The sequence below is a fragment of the Podarcis pityusensis genome (genome assembly GCF_964106645.2).
Source record: "Podarcis pityusensis genome assembly, chromosome: 8".
NCBI lineage: Eukaryota > Metazoa > Chordata > Lepidosauria > Squamata > Lacertidae > Podarcis > Podarcis pityusensis.
Window position 1 is genome coordinate 6,883,691 of NC_138033.1, and position 20,849 is coordinate 6,904,539.

General features: G+C 46.8%; 1 protein-coding gene across 2 annotated transcripts in view; it reads right to left on the bottom strand.

The window, feature by feature from the left end:
* LOC308484249 (SPARC-related modular calcium-binding protein 1-like) overlaps positions 1–5,979 on the bottom strand; it is a 62,949-nt gene extending 56,970 nt beyond the window's left edge. The window contains exon 1 of one of the 2 annotated variants that reach the window (XM_081019028.1): positions 5,756–5,979. In XM_081019028.1, the coding sequence (XP_080875154.1) occupies positions 5,756–5,857 (102 nt within the window). In that variant the 5' untranslated portion in view covers positions 5,858–5,979. The remainder of the gene's footprint in view (positions 1–5,755) is intronic. The other variant, XM_081019029.1, reaches the window with a different exon arrangement.
* Positions 5,980–20,849: the final 14,870 nt, after the last annotated feature.

Below are 20,849 nucleotides of genomic sequence, written 5' to 3' on the forward strand. Positions count from 1 at the left end.
TTTGGGCTTTGTTAAGTTGTGGGTGAACATATCAGACGACACAGCGATTCTTCAAACAGCTCTTGTTTATTCACAGGCCAGAACGGAACCAAAACTTCAATACATAACATTCCTCCCCACCGAGATAAGGCATTAGTTACAATCATAGCGGTTCCATTCCATACAGCAATACCCTTATTGGTTTCCGTAAGGAACATAAGCATATAAATTGACCCTATTCACCATACAGCTTTACATGTGCAGTTTGTCCAGTGAACATAGTCTTTTAAATACACTGGGCGCTTGGAAACCCTGCTGGATCACCGAGGGCCAGTACCAGGGGCCGGGTGGCCTTGCGGATTTCCTGGGCGGAGAGTTCAGCAGCTTCCGAGGCCACGGCCTTCTCAATGGCTTTCTGCAGCGTGAGGTCTGGCTTGGCGAGGAGACGCCGTTGCAGACGGATGTCCCGGACCCCGCAGACGATTCGATCCATCAGGGCATCGTCTAAGTCTCGGAACTCGCAGTGCATTGCAGCCTGTCGGAGGGCGGTGGTGTAGTTGTTGATTGACTCCCCCTCTGCCTGGTTCCGGTGGTAAAACGCATGGCGGGCAGCAATCTTGGACGGCTTTGGCGCGTAGTGGTTGCGGAGCTTCTCTTGAATCGTGTCCCACGGTGTTGCCTGGACTGCTACAGGCGCAACCAATGCTCGGGCCGTCTCGAACACCTCAGGCCCACAGAGGCTGAGGAATAGCCCCCGCTTACGCTCCTGTGATACTTCCGTCAGCTCGTTGGCTTGGAGGTAGCAGTCGAACCGAGCGAGGTAGGAGTCCCATGATTCAGAGGCTGGCGCAAACGGCGGTAGAGGCACAAGTGAAGCCATGATTCCGATGCCGGCATGAAGGGCGATGGATGGAACTCAGTGCTCTAGCCAGAACGGTCAGCTCTGAATTGGTTCTGTTCAGTGATTTCGCTCGGTGTTTCAGCTCAGTGATTCGCTCAGAGGGTGGCTGCATCTGGCTGTGCTCCGATGTCCATCCATCCCATCCTTGTTGCCAGTGTTAAGTTGTGGGTGAACATATCAGACGACACAGCGATTCTTCAAACAGCTCTTGTTTATTCACAGGCCAGAACAGAACTGAAACTTCAATACATAACAGGCTTCCTTTGCAGCAAAACTTGACGATTATTAACATTGCGTTATCCTTGATGGAAAGGCAAAAGTGGTGGAGGAGGTCTCCGCTCTCACAAGCTTAGGGTTGTATGCAGAGTAGACCCATTCATTCCAATGGATCTACTCTGAGTCGGACAGAGCTTAGCCACAACCCTTATAAGCTACATTTCAACGCTGCGGGGAGGAGGAGGAGGTGAGAGAAGGCAGGTGCAAGGCTAATGGGAAGGATATGCCCAAATGAGTTGGGTGGGCTTTTTCAGAAGGGCGAGAAAGGGTCGAGGAGGAGAGATTCAGAGTGGCATAGTGGGATCTCTGGGTTGTGGGTTCAAGCCCCATGTTGAGCAAAAGATCCCTGCATCGCAGGGGGGCTGGACTTGATGAGCTTCATGGTCCCTTCCGACTCTGCAATTCTATGAAAGGATTAGGAGAGCAGTGGAGAGGCCATAGTGGGTTCTGGGGAGGTGGGACAGAGTTTCGGGCCAAAGGCACATCAGGGAAAATCAAAGTAGAGTGCCTTGCAAGAGCTCAGCTGCTCCGTCAGCTGATACAAGCAGCACGAGCTTTGCAAGAGGTCAGCTGCCCATCCAATAAGGTCAGAACTTTGTAAACAGAGCAGCAGAAGACAACTGCATCAGATTTAAAGTTGTGAATCGGCCTTGGCACATGCAGGAACGAAACGTCACCGTGTCCCTGGCACATGTAAACATGCAAGCGAAGCATGTTGTCTTTGTCTATGGGTGCCCAGATAAACACGGCGAAGCAATAATCATCGTTGCGCTGACTGGCAAATCTTTCCCCGCCACACTGGACTACAACTCCCATCAGCCCCTGCAAGCACAGCCAACGGCCAGGGATGATGGGAACTGTAGTTCGACAACATCTGGAGGCCCAGAGATCCCTCACGCTTGCCTAAGAACATGAGAACAGGCCTGCTGGGTCAGGTTAAAGATCCATGAGGACCAGCAACTTGCTCCTCACCTAGCCAAGTGGGTCTCTCTCTCTGTTTTATGCACATTATAAAAAGAAGTAATAGCAGGAAGCAAAAGGGTGCCCCTAGGAAGCTCACCATGTAGGTGTTGAAAGAATACTCCTGCCCCACTGCTTCTCCCTGCAGCCAGCATTTAGTGGTAAACTGCTCCTGACCATGGAGGTTCGATACAGACGTTGTGACCGATAGCCATTGATAAACCATTAGCTGCAAGGTGTGGCCTTAAGGCCACCGGAGGCCCCTCACCTTGCAGGGGCTAAGAAGGCCTAGGCCTGGATAGGTTCTGTGGTGTAGTGGTTAGAACACTGTACTAGGACCTGGGAGATCAGGGTTCAAATCCACACACAACATAACTATAAGTGCCTCTTCAACGTTTAGGAATGCGGGTATGTTTTTGTCAATGCAGTACTGACGTATTTGTTAACGCTGGCGATGATTTCTGCATTGCAGGGGGTTGGACTAGACAACCCCCGGGTCCCTTCCAACTCTACAATTCTATGATTCTAGAATAATAATAAAAACAGTAAGGGGAATTCAGCCACAAAGCTCCTGAGCATACCCTCCAACATTTCTCCGATGAAAATAGGGAGGCCCCATTCCAGAATGATATTTTTACTATTTATAACCGACACATCTTACTGGGTTGCCCCAGGCATTCTGGGCAGCTTCCAACATATATAGAAACATTATAAAACATTAAGCATTTTTAAAAAAAACTCTCCTATACAGGACTGCCTTCAGACGGCTCAGGGGTCGGATAACTCCGTACCATCCAACATTTCTCCAATGAAAATAGGGACGTCCTAAGGGAAAATGGGACATTCTGGGATCAAATCAGAAACCGGGACAGCTTCTCTAAATCAGGGGCATCCCTGGAAAATAGGGACATTTGGAAGGTATGTATGGGGTGACTTTGGGCCAGTCACAGCCTAACCTACTTCGCAAGGTTGTTGTCTGGGAGGTGCAGAACCACAAACACCACCTTCAGTTCATTGGAGGAAAGGTGAGAGATAAATATAATAATAAAAAGAGCAAAAGGTGGGAAATAAATGGAAGAAAATGTTTTTAAACGAAGAAAACACCAGCTTTTTTTATAAACCTGTTTTAATGCGTTTTATGCTACACATCTGCTTTTACAATTGATCAGAAGGTCGGTGGTTTGAATCCCCGCGACGGGGTGAGCTCCTGTTGCTCGGTCCTGCCCACCTAGTAGTTCGAAAGCACGTCAAAGTGCAAGTAGATAAATAGGTACCGCTCCGGCGGGAAGGTAAACGGCGTTTCCGTGCGCTGCTCTGGTTCGCCAGAAGCGGCTTAGTCATGCTGACCACATGACCCGGAAGCTGTACGCCGGCTCCCTCGGCCAATAAAGCGAGACGAGCACCGCAACCCCAGAGTCGGCCACGACTGGACCTAATGGTCAGGGGTCCCTTTACCTTTACTATATTGCATCTACCTCAGAGGGTTCTTGTGGGGATCAGATAGGTACACCACTTGAGAAAAAGATGGCCTATAAATGTAGGAAATCAATAAATAACTGTGCCAAATCAATTTCAGGGTATGCAGTCCCAGGGTGATGACCGCAATCCTAACTCCAGAGCCCTTTGGAAAGCCTCAGCCTTATCAGAGCCCAAGGCTGAGGAGAAGTCAGACTGACCCAAATACCATGGAAAAGCAACGACAAGCAAAAGCTGTACCTGGTGAATTTCTGCCTGCCCCGCAGCTGTTCGAGAGACCTGCTAACAAACAAAGGTGCAAAACTGCTGAGCCCAGGCAGTAAAAGTCTGCTGTATTGACACGATTGTACCCCCTGAGTCCAAACCGCTGCCCGCCTTTTCTACAAGATCATCTTCGACTTCTCAAAAGGGACATTCATTCTTCGGGTGTCTGTGGTCTCGGGAAGCTAAGGAACGCCAAAACCTCAGCCCTCCTGCTAAGAGGAGGCAAGTTAAGCTCTTGCTGTCAGAACCAAGCCAATACAAGAGCGGCTCATGCTTGCAAAGTGATTTTTGGCCAGTTGGGATAAACCACCAAAGTTGCAACCCTCAGCGGACGTCAAGCTCCAAACCAGATTTTATAAAAACTACTTGACTGGAGGCAGTTAGAGGAAGTCTCCAGAAAGGAGCTCTGCACCACCAAAATGAATGTGCAAATTTCAGAAGAGAAATAAAAAATAAAATCAGGACACAACTGCTTTGTTTCGTCAGGCATTCTGGCTTTCCAGACACAGTGTGAGACTCTTCCTAAGTGTATGTGTGCGTATTCTAAAAGTAAAATGTCAACTCTACGGCTTTCTGCGGCTTCTGGGAAGGAAAGATTTGCAGAGAGCAAAAACACTTTGCATTAGGGGTTCTGTAGCTTGTGGATTGTAAACTGGAGTTAAGCCAAAATAAACCAAATGTCGTGCCAAGCATTGATCGCCGTAACTTCTCTTTTTTAAAAATAAAACACCCACGTTTGACATTTCAGGTGCTGTGGCATCCAAACCTTCATGAATCCGCGTCCTATCTGCCACAGAGCCAAAATCAGGAAGATGTCGATCTCAGTTGCTGATAAATTCCCCCCACCCCAATCCCACAGTTAGGATGTTGTTGGTTTAGGTGCATTTCTTTGTTAGATATCGACAGCTGCTGTTCTGAGCCGTTTTGCGTGCTCTTAAACTTACAATAACAACATTAATATTACCAGTAATAGTAATACAAGTAAGAGGTCCCGTGAACCTTTCGCTTCACTGCAAGCCGCCTAGAGACTCCCCTGTGTTAGGCAACTAATAAATTCAATAATAGCATTATGAACGGTGATAATATAAGGAAGAGGACCAGCAAACTATTTGCTTGATGGTGAATTGCCCAGAGAGTTCCCCCTGTGTTAGGCAACTACTAAGTTAAATAATAGGGGTGCAGCAATGAAATTGTCTAGCACATTTGCAGAGCTAAGCAGGGCCCGGTTTGGTTCCAAATTGGATGGTGGACCACGTGTTGAGATACTTGTATTGAAGGGGGTTGGTCTAGAGGATCTTCGGGTGTCCCTTTCAACTCTACAGATCTATGATTCTAACAATATAAGCAAGAGGGTGAGTGCATTTTTCACTCAAGGTTCAGTGCATGCACCCTAAAAAAAACCAAACCAAAAAAACCCCGCACCCTTAAATCCCACTATAGCGCTTAATAGTAATAATACCATTTTTGTCTCTTTTTTACCCCAGATCGGTACAGTGGTACCTCGGGTTAAGAACTTAATTCATTCTGGAGGTCCGTTCTTAACCTGAAACTGTTCTTAACCATGAAGCACCACTTTAGCTAATGGGGTTTCCCGCTGCCGCTGCGCGATTTCTGTTCTCATCCTGAAGGGAAGTGCTTAACCCGAGGTACTATTTCTGGGTTAGGGGAGTCTGTAACCTGAAGCGTCTGTAACCCGAGGTCCAGCTGTATTTCTGAAGCCGCGGCTTTCTGAAACCTTCCTCCAAACTTTACGCACGACTTTTGGTTCTGGAACAAGCCCCATGCGCCGATCTCCCCTGTCTCCAAAAGCGCACAGACAGACTCACAAACACCCCACAACCTTCCCCATCGCTCTGTTGCCTTGCTTGCCCCCACCTCTCCAAAAAAGGTCCCCCTTACCGGCGAGGTGTCCAAACGAAAAGGTGTCACCGCCGCCACAGCCAGCAGCCACAACAGCAGCAGCTCCGGGACGAGGCGCGTCCGGGGGCGCGCACAGCGCATGGTGGGGCCGATCGGGGCTGCCGGGCTCGCCCTTTCCTCGGCGGGGGCCACTGGACGCCGCGGGCGCGCTGCATGGAGGTTTTATAAAGCGGCGGGGGTGCCAGCCCTACCTCCGCCTCCCCTGCGCGCCGCATGTCCTTGCACTTTCCCCTAAGGTGGTCCAAACCACGTGGACCCAGAACAGCTGGGGAGGCGCCACGCCCCCTGCGGAGGGAAGAGACCCGCCTCCCTTCCCATATGGAGGCTCCCGGGCAGAAAGTTTGCAGCGTTGGGGTTGAGTTTTTTCCCAAGGCGACATGGAATCAAAAGACTTGGAGAATACCCCAAAAGTCATCCAGGGTAGGCCAACTTTCTGCAATGCAGGAATTATTTTTTTGCCCGAGGTAGGACTCGAACCAGGGACACGGGTGGCACTGTGGTCTAAACCACAGAGCCTAGGACTTGCCGATCAGAAGGTCGGCGGTTCCAATCCCTGTGACGGGGTGAGCTCCCGTTGCTCGGTCCCTGCTCCTGCCAACCAGGTGCCATAAGAAAGCTGCAGAGATAGCACAAGATCATGCGCACCCCGGAAATGATCTCTTTCAGCTTCTGCCTTCTGGAAGAAGGTACAGGGTTATAAAGACTAGGACTACCCCGCCTGAGAAACAGTTTCTATCCAAATGCGATTTTGACGCGGGTGGCGCTGTGGGTTAAACCACAGAGCCTAGGGCTTGCCGATCAGAAGGTCGGCGGTTCGAATCCCCGAGACGGGGTGAGCTCCTGTTGCTCGGTCCCTGCTCCTGCCAACCTAGCAGTTCGAAAGCACATCAGAGTGCAAGTAGATAAATAGGTACCGCTCCGGTGGGAAGGTAAACGGTGTTGGCTTAGTCATGCTGGCCACATGACCCGGAAGCTGTACACCGGCTCCCTCGGCCAATAAAGCGAGATGAGCGCTGCAACCCCAGAGTCCTAACGGTCAGGGTCCCCTTTACCTTTACCTAGGACTCGAACCCACAACCCTGAAATTAAGAGCCTCAAGCTCTACCGACTGAGCTGTGATAGAACTTTATGCATGGCATGGTTTTTTCTGTCTGGAGAAAAGGCAACAGAATCATATATTTGCAGAGTTGGAAGAGAGACTGAGGGTCATCTAGACCAGGGGTAGGCAACCTAAGGCCTGGGGGCCGGATCTGGCCCTATTGCCTTCTCAATCCGGCCCACGGACAGTCTGGGAATCAGCGTATTTTTACATGAGCAGAATGTGTCCTTTTCTTTAAAATGCATCTCTGGGTTATTTGTGGGGCTTAGGAATTTATTCTTTTTTTTTCTTCAAAATTTAGTCTGGCCCCCCACATGGTCTGAGGGATGGTGGACCGGCCCACGGCTGAAAAAGGTTGCTGACCCCTGATCTAGACCAAACCACTGCAGTGCAGGGATCTTTTGCCCAAGGTGGGGTTCAAACCCACAACCCTGAGATTCATGCTTGACCAACTGAGCTGTGATAGAAGTTTGTGAAATGATGCATGCCTCTGAGAGGATAAAGAAAAGCTTTTTCTCCTGCTCTCATCGTGACACTTAGGACTTGTGGATATCCCATGAAGCTGAACTGCATACCCTCCAACATTTGTCCGATGAAAATAGGGACGTCCCGTTCCATAATGATAACTTTCCTATTCCTCGCACATCGCACTGGTTTGCCCCAGCCACTCTGGGCAGCTTCCAACATATATATAAAAAATTAAACCATTAAAAAAAATTTAAAAACTTCCTTATACACTGATACAGTGGTACCTCGGGTTACATGCGCTTCAGGTTACATACGCTTCAGGTTACAGACTCCGCTAACCCAGAAATAGTGCTTGAGGTTAAGAACTTTGCTTCAGGATGAGAACAGAAATCGTGCTCCGGCAGCAGGAGGCCCCATTAGCTAAAGTGGTGCTTCAGGTTAAGAACAGTTTCAGCTTTAGAATGGTCCTCTGGAACGAATTAAGTACTTAACCCGAGGTACCACTGTACAGGATTGTCTTCAGACGGCTCAGGGGTCAGATAGCTCCATACCCTCCAACATTTTTCCAGTGAAAATAGGGACATCCTAAGGAAAAAAGGGACATTCTGGGATCAAATCAGAAACCGAGACGGCTTCTGTAAATCAAGGATGTCCCTGGAAAATAGGGACATGTGGAGGGTCTGGGATATGTACATGCTTTTGTACTAGCAGTTCAAAAGCACGTCAAAGTGCAAGTAGATAGCTAGGTACCACTCTGGCGGGAAGGTAAATGGTGTTTCCGTGCGCTGCTCTGGTTCACCAGAAGCGGCTTAGTCATGCTGGCCACATGACCCGGAAGGCGTACACTGGCTCCCTCGGCCAGTAAAGCGAGATGAGCGCCGCAACCCCAGAGTCGGTCACAACTGGACCTAATGGTCAGGGGTCCCTTTACCTTTACCTTTATACAAGGTTGGCCACTGTGAGCACAGGATGCTGGAGTAGACAGACCAGTGGCCTGATTCAGCAAGCTCTTCTCATGTTTTATTGGCCTAAATCAGATTTGGGTCCGATTGGCTCAATGCAGACAGTTTAACAAGAAATGAGCAGTAGCTGGCATTGGCTGGCTGGCTCCTGCAGGGTCACACCTATGCCATACATTTAAAGTGTTCTTAGGCCACTTTGAATAATCACATGGCTTCCCCTCAGTGGGTTCTGGAAACTGTAGTTTGTTCCGGGTGCTGAGAGTTCTTAAGGGAGGCCTCCCTCCCAGAGCTACAGTTCCTCGCAGCCTGAGCAATCTACAGTTCCCACGATTCTCCTCTTTGGGGTGGGGTGGGCAGCCACGGCTGTTGAAGTGCCCTGAGATTGCTTTAAATACGTGGTGTGGGTTTATTTATTCCTTGAATTTATAACCTGCCCTTCCTCCCCAAGGAGACCAGGACTAGCAAATGCATCCACATTAAAAAACAAATTCTAAAACATTTTAAGCCGTTCTAAAAATAATGATGGTTAAAAACAGCTAAAGCTGTTAAAAAACGTTCTGAAAACAGTTTCAGTGAAAAACATTCGGAAAGTAGTTTTGGTTAAAAAGATGTGAACTAGTAAGGTATGGAAAGATGTGGTGGTATTGTGCGCCCGCTCGCCCCGGTCACCTATTGAAAGCAAGGGTCAAATTCCTTGCAATATTTCTGCCTCCAAAGGTGGGGTCGTTGTTGGCATCCGTCTGTCTCGGGGAGACAATGGAGAAGTAATAATAATAATAATAATAATAATAATAATAATTTATTATTTATACCCCGCCCATCTGGCTGGGCTTCCCCAGTATTAAAATACTGTAATACATCAAACATTAAAAGCTTCCCTAAACAGGGCTGCCTTCAGATGTCTTCTAAAAGTCTGGTAGTTGTTCTCTTTGACATCTGGTGGGAGGGCATTCCACAGGGAGGGTGCCACTACCGAGAAGGCCCTCTGCCTGGTTCCCTGTAACTTGGCTTCTCGCAGTGAGTGCTGGACCTCCTCAGTGCTGGACCTCAGGAGGAGTGCGAAGATGTTGTGAATCTGGGCTTGGGAGAGCACATATTTGTTTGAGACTCTGTCCTGCCATGTGATGCCCAAAATCTTCCTGACGCGACACGTGTGGACGGCGTTGATGGTTTTAAGTTGCCCGTTCCACAAAGCGGTGTGCTCAGCATGTAGGGCTGGCACATCTTCATCTTAGTATTGGATATTAGTGTCCTACGTGCCATAAATAAACAACAAACACCTAAAAGAGATCGGTAAGAGTGACAGGGAGAGTCCATGAGCCCCATCTAGTGACCATTGAGCTTGTAGCAGACGCTGCCTTCTCTCTCTCTCTCTCTCTCTCTCTCACACACACACACACACCACCCTCCATGGGGGGGGGGACATGGAGGTGGGGGCAAGTCGTGCCCAGCAAGCAGCTTTGCAAGAGAGGACCCCACCAAACAGCAGTATTGTCCCTTCATGATAGTCAAGGACACACCCCTTCTACGATTATATTATTGCATAAGATAATGCAATAATAATTATTATTCAGAATGCATTGTGACAATCAGCGCAGATAGATCTGCTATTTTGTCTGCACGTACATTGGCAAATGATTTGGAGTGTTCCAGTATCTTTTTCCAGAGTGACTTAAATAATAGAACGTGTGCGCTTTTGAAACAGAAGCCCCTTGCGTTTTGTGTCCCTAAATGCTTAGCTTTTGGAGCATATGGCAGCTAAAAAGCCCACCTTTTGTTATATAAGTTAAGTGATGTTTAACATCTACAATTTCGAATTGAAAAGATATAAGGATGTTAATGGACTAAGTTAAGTTACATTCCTATATTTCATGCTCCTCAACTATCCCAATTTGAGCAGGATAACCCAGAATTTACAACTCTGAGAGCTGGACCCTAAAGAAGGCTGATTGCCAAAGAATTGATGCTTTTGAATTCTGGTGCTGGAGGAGACTCTTGAGAGTCCCATGGACTGCAAGAAGATCAAACCTCTCCATTCTTAAGAAAATCAGCCCTGAGTGCTCACTGGAAGGACAGATCCTGAAGCTGAGGCTCCAATACTTCGGCCACCTCATGAGAAGAGAAGATTCCCTGGAAAAGACCCTGATGTTGGGAAAGATGGAGGGCACAAGGAGAAGGGGGCGACAGAGGACGAGATGGTGGGACAGTGTTCTCGAAGCTACCAGCATGAGTCTGACCAAACTGCGGGAGGCAGTGGAAGACAGGAGTGCCTGGCGTGCTCTGGTCCAGGGGGTCGCGAAGAGTTGGACACAACTAAACGACTAAACAACACTACTACTACTACTACTACTACTACTGATGACAACAACTTCTACTGACCTTTGCACACACAAAAAGTTCCAGTTATAACCCCCTCTTTTAATTCAGCTGTGATTTGTGTATACATAATCATAGAATATGGGACATGGGTGGCGCTGTGGCCTAAACCACTGAGCCTTGGGCTTGCCGATCAAAAGGTCGTGGTTCGAATCCCTGTGACCGGGTGAGCTCCTGTTGCTCGGTCCCTGCTCCTGCCAACCTAGCAGTTCGAAAGCACACCAGTGCAAGTAGATAAATAGGTACAACTCCAGCAGGAAAGTAAACGGCGTTTCCATGCGCTGCTCTGGTTCGCCAGAAGTGGCTTAGTCATGCTGGCCACATGACCTGGAAGCTGTACGCCGGCTCCCTCGGCCAGTAAAGCGAGATGAGTGCCGCAACCCCAGAGTCGTCTGTGACAGGACCTAACGGTCAGGGGTACCTTTACCTTTACCTTAATCATAGAATTGCAGAGTTGGAAGGGATCACAAGGATCATCTAAGTCCAACCCCCTGCGATGCTGGAATATTTTTCTCCACATGGGGCTCAAACCCACGACCCTGAGGTTAACAGTCTCATGTTCTACCAACTGAGCTATCCCTCAGGCCATTTTTATACCCAACATCACTCAGCTACAGCCAGTGAGACTCTTTGGAATATTCGTTCCTCGGTGCCACCTCGGTCTGTCACCTTTTGATTGACACCAGTAGGGTTGCCATATTTCAAAAAGTGAAAATTCAGACGGAAACAATTGTCCAAAACGACACTGCTGACATGGGCTGCCATACGTCCAGATTTTCCTGGACATTTCCCCGATTTCCGCTCAGATGCTGCTTGCGGCTGCAGTAATCCAGATATGTCCAGACATATGGCAACCCTAGACCTGTTACCGTATTTTTTGCTCTATAAGACTCACTTTTTCCCTCCTAAAAAGTAAGGGGAAATGTGTGTGTGTCTTATGAAGCGAATGCAGGCTGCACAGCTATCCCAGAAGCCAGAACAGCAAGAGGGATTGCTGCTTTCACTGCGCAAAGAGTCGGACACGACTAAATGACTAAACAACAACCCCAGAATTACAAAAGCCATCCCAGCTTTTCATTGGATTCCAGAATGTCCCTTTTTGGTCCAGTGTGAGTCAGCTGCCTTGCACCAGAGCACCGGACCAAGAGACTCTCTTTTTTGGTCTGTCGTGCAAGGCAGCTGCCTCCCATGAGAGCCAGTGTGGTGTAGTGGTTGAGAGCGGTAGTCTCGTAATCTGGGGAACCGGGTTGGCGTCTCCGCTCCTCCACATGCAGCTGCTGGGTGACCTTGGGCTTGTCACACTTCTCTGAAGTCTCTCAGCCCCACTCGCCTCACAGAGTGTTTGTTGTGGGGGAGGAAGGGAAAGGAGAATGTTAGCCACTTTGAGACTCCTTAGGGTAGTGATAAAGCGGGATATCAAATCCAAACTCCTCCTCCTCCTCTTCTTCTTCTTCTTCTTCTTCTTCTTCGGAACCAAAAGAAAATTAGCACCCCAATTTTGATCAGATGTTGGAGGGTGTGATATTGGTTCAGGAACTGTCTGTAGCAGAGTTTATTCCACAAGAGCCTTTAGCTGCTCAGGATCGTTGCAGAATAGCGACGGGGATCTGTAATCTGCAGCTCTCACTTTGTTGTTTGATTTCAAAAAACTCGACATCAGCAGCTCTTGAAGCCCAAGAACATAAACATCGAAGTAATAAATTTGCAGATTGTTGGCTCAAAGCCAGGGAATAATTTGGCCAGCGTTTCTCTTCTCTTCTCTTCTCTTCTCTTCTCTTCTCTTCTCTTCTCTTCTCTTCTCCCTGCCTCTTACCAGGAAGCAGCCATCCCTAGGGCAGGGCTTGGTAGCTAACTGTTTTGGGATCATTATTGTTTGTAAATTCATTTTATATAATTCTTAATTGCCCATTAACCTATTCCTTAAGGCAACCCCCCTTCTCGACATACTGAAAGCCACATTTGCCACGTAACGTTTTCCCAAGGGAGTATTTCCCCCTTCAGTTCACAGACTTAAAGTTGCCTTGCTCCCGATCTTCATTATTAAGTGGGTTATAAATGTTGTTTAATTAAACGAGCCATGTTTTATTTATTATTGAGTTTGCATCCCACACTTTCCTCCAAGGAGATGAAGGTGGCATAAATGAGCGTCTCTCTTTCCCTATTATCCTTACAGTAATAAGCCTTTGAGGCAGGTTGGTATCAGCAGCCGATGCAAAGTCACCCCATGAGTCTCATTGCCAAGTACTGATTCGAACTCAGGTCTTTCAGCTAACAAGGTATAGACTGCCACCCCCAGGGGGAGATACACCCTTCAGTTGCTCAGAACTGCTTGGCAGAAAGGGAGTGGTGGGATACAAGTCTTTAAAAAAATTAAATTAAAAAGGAACAGAGCGGAGGCATCTCCTTTGTTTTTGACTTGCCAACTCAAAATCTGGAATCAACAACAATCTGACTGAATCCATACCTAAGCAAATGATGAGTTTCTTTCTCCGACTCCTGAAGGAACCAGAATTTCTTGGCAAAGTTGGTTTTCAAGCAATCTTTAGCTTGACATCCATCTGAAAGTAGTTTAGTGGCTTTGTCTGCCTTCTAACCCATTTAATGTTTTGATAAATGTTCAAGCGAGGAATGTGTTGATAGAGGTGCCTTTTAGTATTGGTGGGGCAGTATCAAAGCGTCTGCTAACTGAAGAAACAAAAAGTACTCTTCAATAATGGAAGGGAAAGGTTGTCTTCAATTGTTTTATTTGTGGAAGCAGCCCGAAATAAACAAAATTCCGCCCGCCCCCCCAGATGCAATAATGCCCTTAGACGCAAGCCTCACCCTTGAAACATTTGATTTCAATCAACTTTCGTAGATTGTTTTGCTACCCTGGCCACCAGCAACTAGATTTTAAAATAGAAGCAGGGTGGGGGCAAGACCCCAATTCTCAATGGCAGATGAAGTTGATGGACTACATTGAACTGGCGGAAATGACTGGCAGAATCCGAGACCAGGGAGAGGAGTTGGTGGAAGAAGATCGGAAAAAGTTTAAAGACTATTTACAGAAATATTGTAAAATTAATGAATGTTAGAAAAATGTTGAAATGAAGTTATATGGCTTTAGTAGAAATATTATAAGGAATTAAGTACAGATAGGTTAATAGAGCATTAAAGGAAAAAATAAGGTTAGAATGAGTTAAGATAATTATAGGATAGAAAACAGAGGAAGATGGAAAGGAATTGCTGAAATAATTAACAGAAGTGGAATACAAAAAGGGAGGTGTGAGGAGGTCGTGGAAATAAGTGAGTGAAAGATGGGATAATGAAATTGTTTGATTTATTTTATTGTCTTTGTCTTGTTTTGTTAATTTGATGTGTTATATTGTATTGTTTTTTTTCTTTTTAGTGTTTAAGTTTTTGGGAAAATAATAAATATTATTTTTTTAAAAAAACAACAAGACCCCAATTCTCCACGCCCTAATTGTGGGGTAACCAGTCTCATATAACCAGCATAAAAAGGTAAAGGGACCCCTGACCATTAGTTCCAGTCGTGACCGACTCTGGGGTTGCGGCGCTCATCTCGCTTTATTGGCCGAGGGAGCCGGCGTACAGCTTTCAGGTCATGTGGCCAGCATGACTAAGCTGCTTCTGGCGAACCAGAGCAGCGCATGGAAACGCCGTTTACCTTCCCGCCGGAGTGGTACCTATTCATCTACTTCCACTTTGACGTGCTTTTGAACTGCTAGGTTGGCAGGAGCAGGGACCGAGCAACGGGAGCTCACCCCGCCGCGGGGATTCGAACCGCCGACCTTCTGATCGGCAAGTCCTAGGCTCTGTGGTTTAACCCACAGTGCCACCCACGTCCCATAACCAGCATGCTTGAGTCTAATTAATGCAACAAGGGGTTAATGCCATAGAGTAAGCTGTGCTGCCAGCCTCACCTTGGGAGGAAATGGACAACTAAGCCTTTGTTGTACTCAGTCTACATGTGCATTCAGTGTGTCAGGAGCTCTGAGCTGCTCCAGCCGCATGGCTTTAACCAGCCTCTTTTGCTTCAGACCAGAATGGAGTCTGAAACTAGTGTTTTTCCTATACCAATAGTTCAGGAACTTTTGCCATTTTGTAACCAAGCAACGTTTCACAGCTTGTGAAACTTTTTCAGACTGCTGTAAGGAAAAGCACATGAATCTGACCTTTATAAGGTTTTGTAAGTAAACCATTTTATAACTTACTAAACTTGTGATCTGTCCTTGTGCTGGAGAATGCTTTCGGAGTCACTGGAAGGGGCACATTTTAAAGCTTTTACGGACTATATTTCCACTCTTTTCTGCAGGCTTTTGTGATGTTAAATCTCTGCCAGGGTTCTCTCACACCAAAGAGTACTCGCCCCAAACTTGGGTCGTGGCTTCCAGGATTTCCAACACGGATCTGGCCACCCCCCCACAAGTCAGGGGTCTTCAAGTGCCACTCATTTTCCAACCCCCTTTTGCTCTCTAGGCCGGTCCAATTTGGCCTCCGATTGCTAACATCTACAGATGAAATTGTTGGAACACCCACAGCCCTTGTGAACTGACATTTGCAGTTTGAGGATGAAGGCTGGATGTCTTTTTCACTGTGCATTCATCACAATTTGCACTCCTGGTGTGATTATACGCAAGTCTTCTTTAAATACCGTTTGTACCCGCAAAACCTTCAGAGTGGACTTGGTCTCCATTTCCCATTGGTACGTGTCCCGTAACGCCCTGCAGAAACTCTGACACTTTTTCTAGTATTCTTCTAGGGTTTAGCTGCTTACTGGGTGGCGCTGTGGGTTAAACCACAGAGCCTAGGACTTGCCACTCAGAAGGTCGGTGGTTCGAATCCCCGCAACGGGGTGAGCTCCCGTTGCTCGGTCCCTGCTCCTGCCAACCTAGCAGTTCAAAAGCACATCAAAGTGCAAGTAGATAAATAGGTACCGCTCTGGCCATTCAGAATATGCAACTCGGCAAATCTCCAGGGCCAGATGGGCTGACTTCAAAGTACTATAAGACATTAAAAGACTATTTGATACAACCTTTGATGGAGGTCAGCAATGAAATTATGGAGGGGAGGAGGGCACCGGAGTCGTGGAAGGAAGCGTTCATCACATTAATACCAAAGTTGGAAGCTGAAAAGACACAACTTAAGAACTACCGTCCCATCTCCCTTTTAAATGTGGATTACAAAATATTTGCAGACATTTTGGCAAGTAGATTTAAAAAAGTTTTAAATGAAGTAATTCATAAGGACCAGGCCGGCTTTCTCCCAGGTAGACATCTGTTTGCTAATACAAGGAACATTATTGACATTTTGGAACTTTTGCAAACAGATATAAATACAAAAGCAGTTTTAATTTTTATAGATGCGGAGAAGGCCTTTGACAATATCTCCTGGAAATTTATGATGGGAAATTTAAAAGAGATGGGAGTGGGACGGGGTTTTGAGAATGGGATTGAGGCGATATATTCAGAACAGAAAGCTAAATTGATAGTTAATAATGTGGTTACAGAAGAGTTCAAAATTGAAAAAGGGACACGACAAGGTTGCCCTATCTCCCCTTTGTTATTCATTTCGGTTCTGGAAGTGCTATTGAACATGATTAGAGGGGATCGGTTGGTGGAAGGAATTCAGGTCGGACAGAAACAATACAAATTAAAAGCTTTTGCAGATGACCTGGTTTTGACCCTGCAGAAGCCAGAGCCTAGTACGAAAAGAGTATTACAACTGATTAATGACTTTGGTCGGGTGGCTGGGTTTAAATTAAATAAACAGAAAACTAAGGTCTTGGGGAAAAATTTGACTGATACAGAGTCAGAACGGTTTCAGAATGAGACGGAACTTAATGTGGTTAAGAAAGTAAAATACCTAGGGGTAAACATAACAGCAAAAAATCTAAGTCTATTTAAGGACAACTATGAAAAATGCTGGACAGAAATTAAGAGAGACTTAGATAGTTGGTCAAAACTGAAACTTTCTTTGTTAGGCCGAATTGCTGCTATCAAGATGAATGTATTGCCAAGGATGTTGTTTTTATTTCAAACACTTCAGGTTTTGGACAAAAAGGAGTGCTTTCAGAAGTGGCAGAGAGATATTTCTAAGTTTGTCTGGCAGGGCAAAAAGCCCAGAATTAAGTTTAAGATACTAACTGACGCAAAACAAAGAGGGGGCTTTGCCCTGCCAGACCTAAAGTTGTATTATGAAGCCGCAGCGTTCTGCTGGCTAAAAGACTGGCTACTTCTTGAAGACACTGATGTGTTGGATCTGGAAGGGTTTAACAATACTTTTGGATGGCATGCATATTTATGGTATGACAAGGTTAAAGCAAATAAGGCCTTTAAGAACCATATTGTCAGAAAATCACTGTTTAATGTCTGGACAAAATATAAAGACTTGCTGGAAAATAAAACACCAAGGTGGCTTTCACCTCTGGAAGCTAAGGCCCGAAAAAGACCCAATATGGAGGCTAAATGGCCAAAATATTGGGAAATACTAGAAAAGGATGGAGATAATTGGAAATTGCAGAGTTTGGAGAAAATGAAAGACAAAGTGCGAGATTGGTTACATTACGCTCAGATTAAAGAAGTTTTTAAAAATGATAAGAAACTAGGGTTCCAGGTGGAGAAATCGAAACTAGAAACAGAATTGTTAGAACCAAAGATTAAGGTACTTTCAAGGATGTATAACTTGCTGTTGAAATGGAATACACAAGATGAAACGGTTAAATCGGCTATGATAAGGTGGGCACAGGACATTGGGTATAATATTATGTTTGAGGACTGGGAAAGGTTGTGGAGTAATGGATTGAAATTTACTGCATGTAACGCTTTGAAAGAAAATGTAATGAAAATGATTTATAGATGGTATATGACCCCAGTCAAACTTGCAAAAATTTACCACCTGTCTGATAATAAGTGTTGGAAATGTAAAGAGTGTGAGGGAACGTTCTTCCACCTCTGGTGGACTTGCCCTAAAGTGAAGGCGTTCTGGGAAATGATTTATAATGAATTGAAAAAGGTATTTAAATATACCTTCACTAAGAAACCAGAGGCTTTCCTTTTGGGTATTGTCGGCCAAGGGGTGGTAAAGAAGGACCAGACATTTTTTATGTATGCAACAACAGCAGCAAGGATACTTCTCGCAAAACACTGGAAATCTCAAGATCTACCCACACTGGAAGAATGGCAGATGCAACTGATAGACTATATGGAAGTGGCTGAAATGACCGGCAGAATTCGTGACCTGGGAGAAGAGAGGATTGAGGAGGACTGGAAGAAATTTAAGAATTATTTACAAAAACATTGTAATTTGAGTGAATGCTAAATAAGATGCTAGACCAAAATAACTGAGCACCACTAAATTTAGAGGTTTTTAAGAAAATAAGTAAGACTGTGAAAATTTAACTCCTTTCGAGAACTATAAGATTATGAAACATAGAAGGGATATAAGAATCTAAATAAGATGATAAATTGCTGACAAAATGTTATAACGATGAAAGTGGGAGCGGGAGATGTGAGGAAGTCCAAAGAAAATGTGAAACTATGTTAAGACAAATGTTATATTGTTTATTATGTTTATTTCTATTGTAAAACCCAATAAATTGTTTTAAAAAAAAATAAATAAATAGGTACCGCTCTGGCAGGAAGGTTAACAGCGTTTCCGTGCGCTGCTCTGGTTCGCCAGAAGCGGCTTAGTCACGCTGGCCACATGACCCGGAAGCTGTATGCCGGCTCCCTCGGCCAATAAAGCGAGATGAGTGCCACAACCCCAGAGTCGGCCATGACTGGACCTAATGGTCAGGGGTCCCTTTACCTTTAGTGTATATGACAGCTCAGTCGGTAGAGCACGAGACTCCTTAATCTCAGGGTTGCGGGTTCGAAACCCATGTTAGGCAAAAAGATTCCTGCATTGCAGGGAGTTGGACTAGAAAACAATAATTGCACCCACGACCTGTTGCAGAACACGTCCACTGAAACCCTTCCACAAATACCAGCCTGGAGTGGCGCCCCGTGTTGGCTCCCATTTGCAATTTCCACCCACAAGTTGCTTCCGCTATCTCACTCGGCGTTCCACGTGGTTGGTGGGGAACGGCGGAGGCAGGTGAGGAAACATCTGGCTGCAAACCTTCCCCCCCTCCCCTCCCTCCGGCAACCTTACACCTGTTCCCGGTTAGCTGTGCAAAACACAAAAGCCAGGCCCAGGGGTTTGTTGCAACATCGGGGCGTCGGTTCAAGACAACAGGCCTGCCTGTGCAGGAATCTGCAGGTTGGGAGGACCCGGTGCCAGGAAATGGTTTCTTGGAAATAGACAAAAAAAGGAGGGGGGAATTCCTCCCCACCACTGTGTCCCGCTCTCCATTTCCATTGCTCTTGTATCTTCTCCCACCCCTGGGCTCAGGGAGCACACCTGTGCAGGGAATGAGAGGCCTATGGGACTGAACTCATAGTGACCTCCCTCTTTGAAAAATGGAGGTACAGGGTCTTTCTGGGGAGGGGGTTCGTTTTTGGGAGCTGAACTCTTGGCAAGTCCCCTGCCGCGGACGGGTTGGACACGGCAGAGGAATGGGGAGAGGAGCCAGCTGGAGAACCCTCAAAGGAAGGAGGCTCGGAGCTGGGGCAAGGATGAGTGGTCAGAGGGAGAAGAGGGAGCTGACTGGGAGAAGGTGGTGTTGGAAGTGGAATAGGTAACAGTTTAGTGAGCAGAGAGAGTCTGTGGCAGAGAGCAGTGCAGAATCAGAGGCTGAAGAGGTGGCAAAAGGCAGAGATCGGTCCGGCAGGTGAAGAAACCAGGGTGTCTCCCCTCCCCACTTGTCTCCCAGAACCAGAAGAGGTGTGAAAGGGGCAGAGGAGAGGTTGGCTGCAGGTAGACACCGTCTCTGATTGCTTGGGGGAAGCTCCGGAGAGGAGGGGACCTAGACAGCTGCGGGGAGGCAGGGGTTTTCAGTCTCGGCAACTGATCCATGGGGTGAGACCTACTAGGGAATGCTGCCCATTAGGCCTGACCTCTACCAAGTCTGTGCAGATCGTGTTCTTGCTAATGAAGAGTTAACTCCAACTTGCACAGTGTGATTTATTGTTGGCTCGTTCCTGGCTCCCAAAAACTTGTTGTGTGAATCACAGCCCCCTAAAATGAAGAATGTGTCTTGTTTTCTGGGTATCGGACTCCTCCAGCCTTCCCTGTCCCTTGGCCACAATAAATGTTGTGGGACAACTTGCACCAGCACTGGCCGGGCTAAGGTGATCTTCTACCAAGTTTGTGCAGATCATGTTCTTACTAATAAAGAGTTAACTCCCAACTTGAACGGTGGGATTTACTGCTGGCTGAGGCTGATAGGACCCCAACAACACCTGGAGGTGTCAGGAAGGACCATTAGCTGAGTGGCAGAGAAACTCTCTTGCAAGCAGAAGGTTGCAGGTTCAATCCCTGGCAGCTCCGGATACAGAGACTCCTGCCTGAAATCCTGGAAAGCTGCTGTTGGTCAGTGTAGACAATATTGAATCAGATGGGCACATGGTCTGATTCAGTATAAGGAAGCTTCCCGTGTTCCTATGAAGCGCTTAAAATCTTCCATCTCCTTCTACATTTCCAACAGTACTTAGCACATTAAGCCTGTGTACACACCACACACCCTTCCCTGGCCAAAGAATCCTGGGAGCTCTAGTTGATGGGTGCTGGGAATTACAACCTCTGTTAGGGGTAAACTACGGTTCCCGCTATGGTTTTCCCAGTAGTGATTTATGGACGTGAGAGCTGGACCATAAAGAACGCTGATCGCCAAAGAATTGATGCTTTTGAATTATGGTGCTGGAGGAGACTCTTGAGAGTCCCATGGACTGCAGGAAGATCAAACCTCTCCATTCTGAAGGAAATCAGCCCTGAGTGCTCACTGGAAGGACAGATCCTGAAGCTGAGACTCCAATACTTTGGGCACCTCATGAGAAGAGAAGACTCCCTGGAAAAGACCCTGATGCTGGGAAAGATGGAGGGCACAAGGAGAAGGGGGCGACAGAGGATGAGATGGTGGGACAGTGTTCTCGAAGCTGCCAGCATGAGTTTGACCAAACTGCGGGAGGCAGTGGAAGACAGGAGTGCCTGGCGTGCTCTGGTCCATGGGGTCATGAAGAGTCGGACACGACTAAACGACTAAACAACAACAACATGGTTCCCGCAG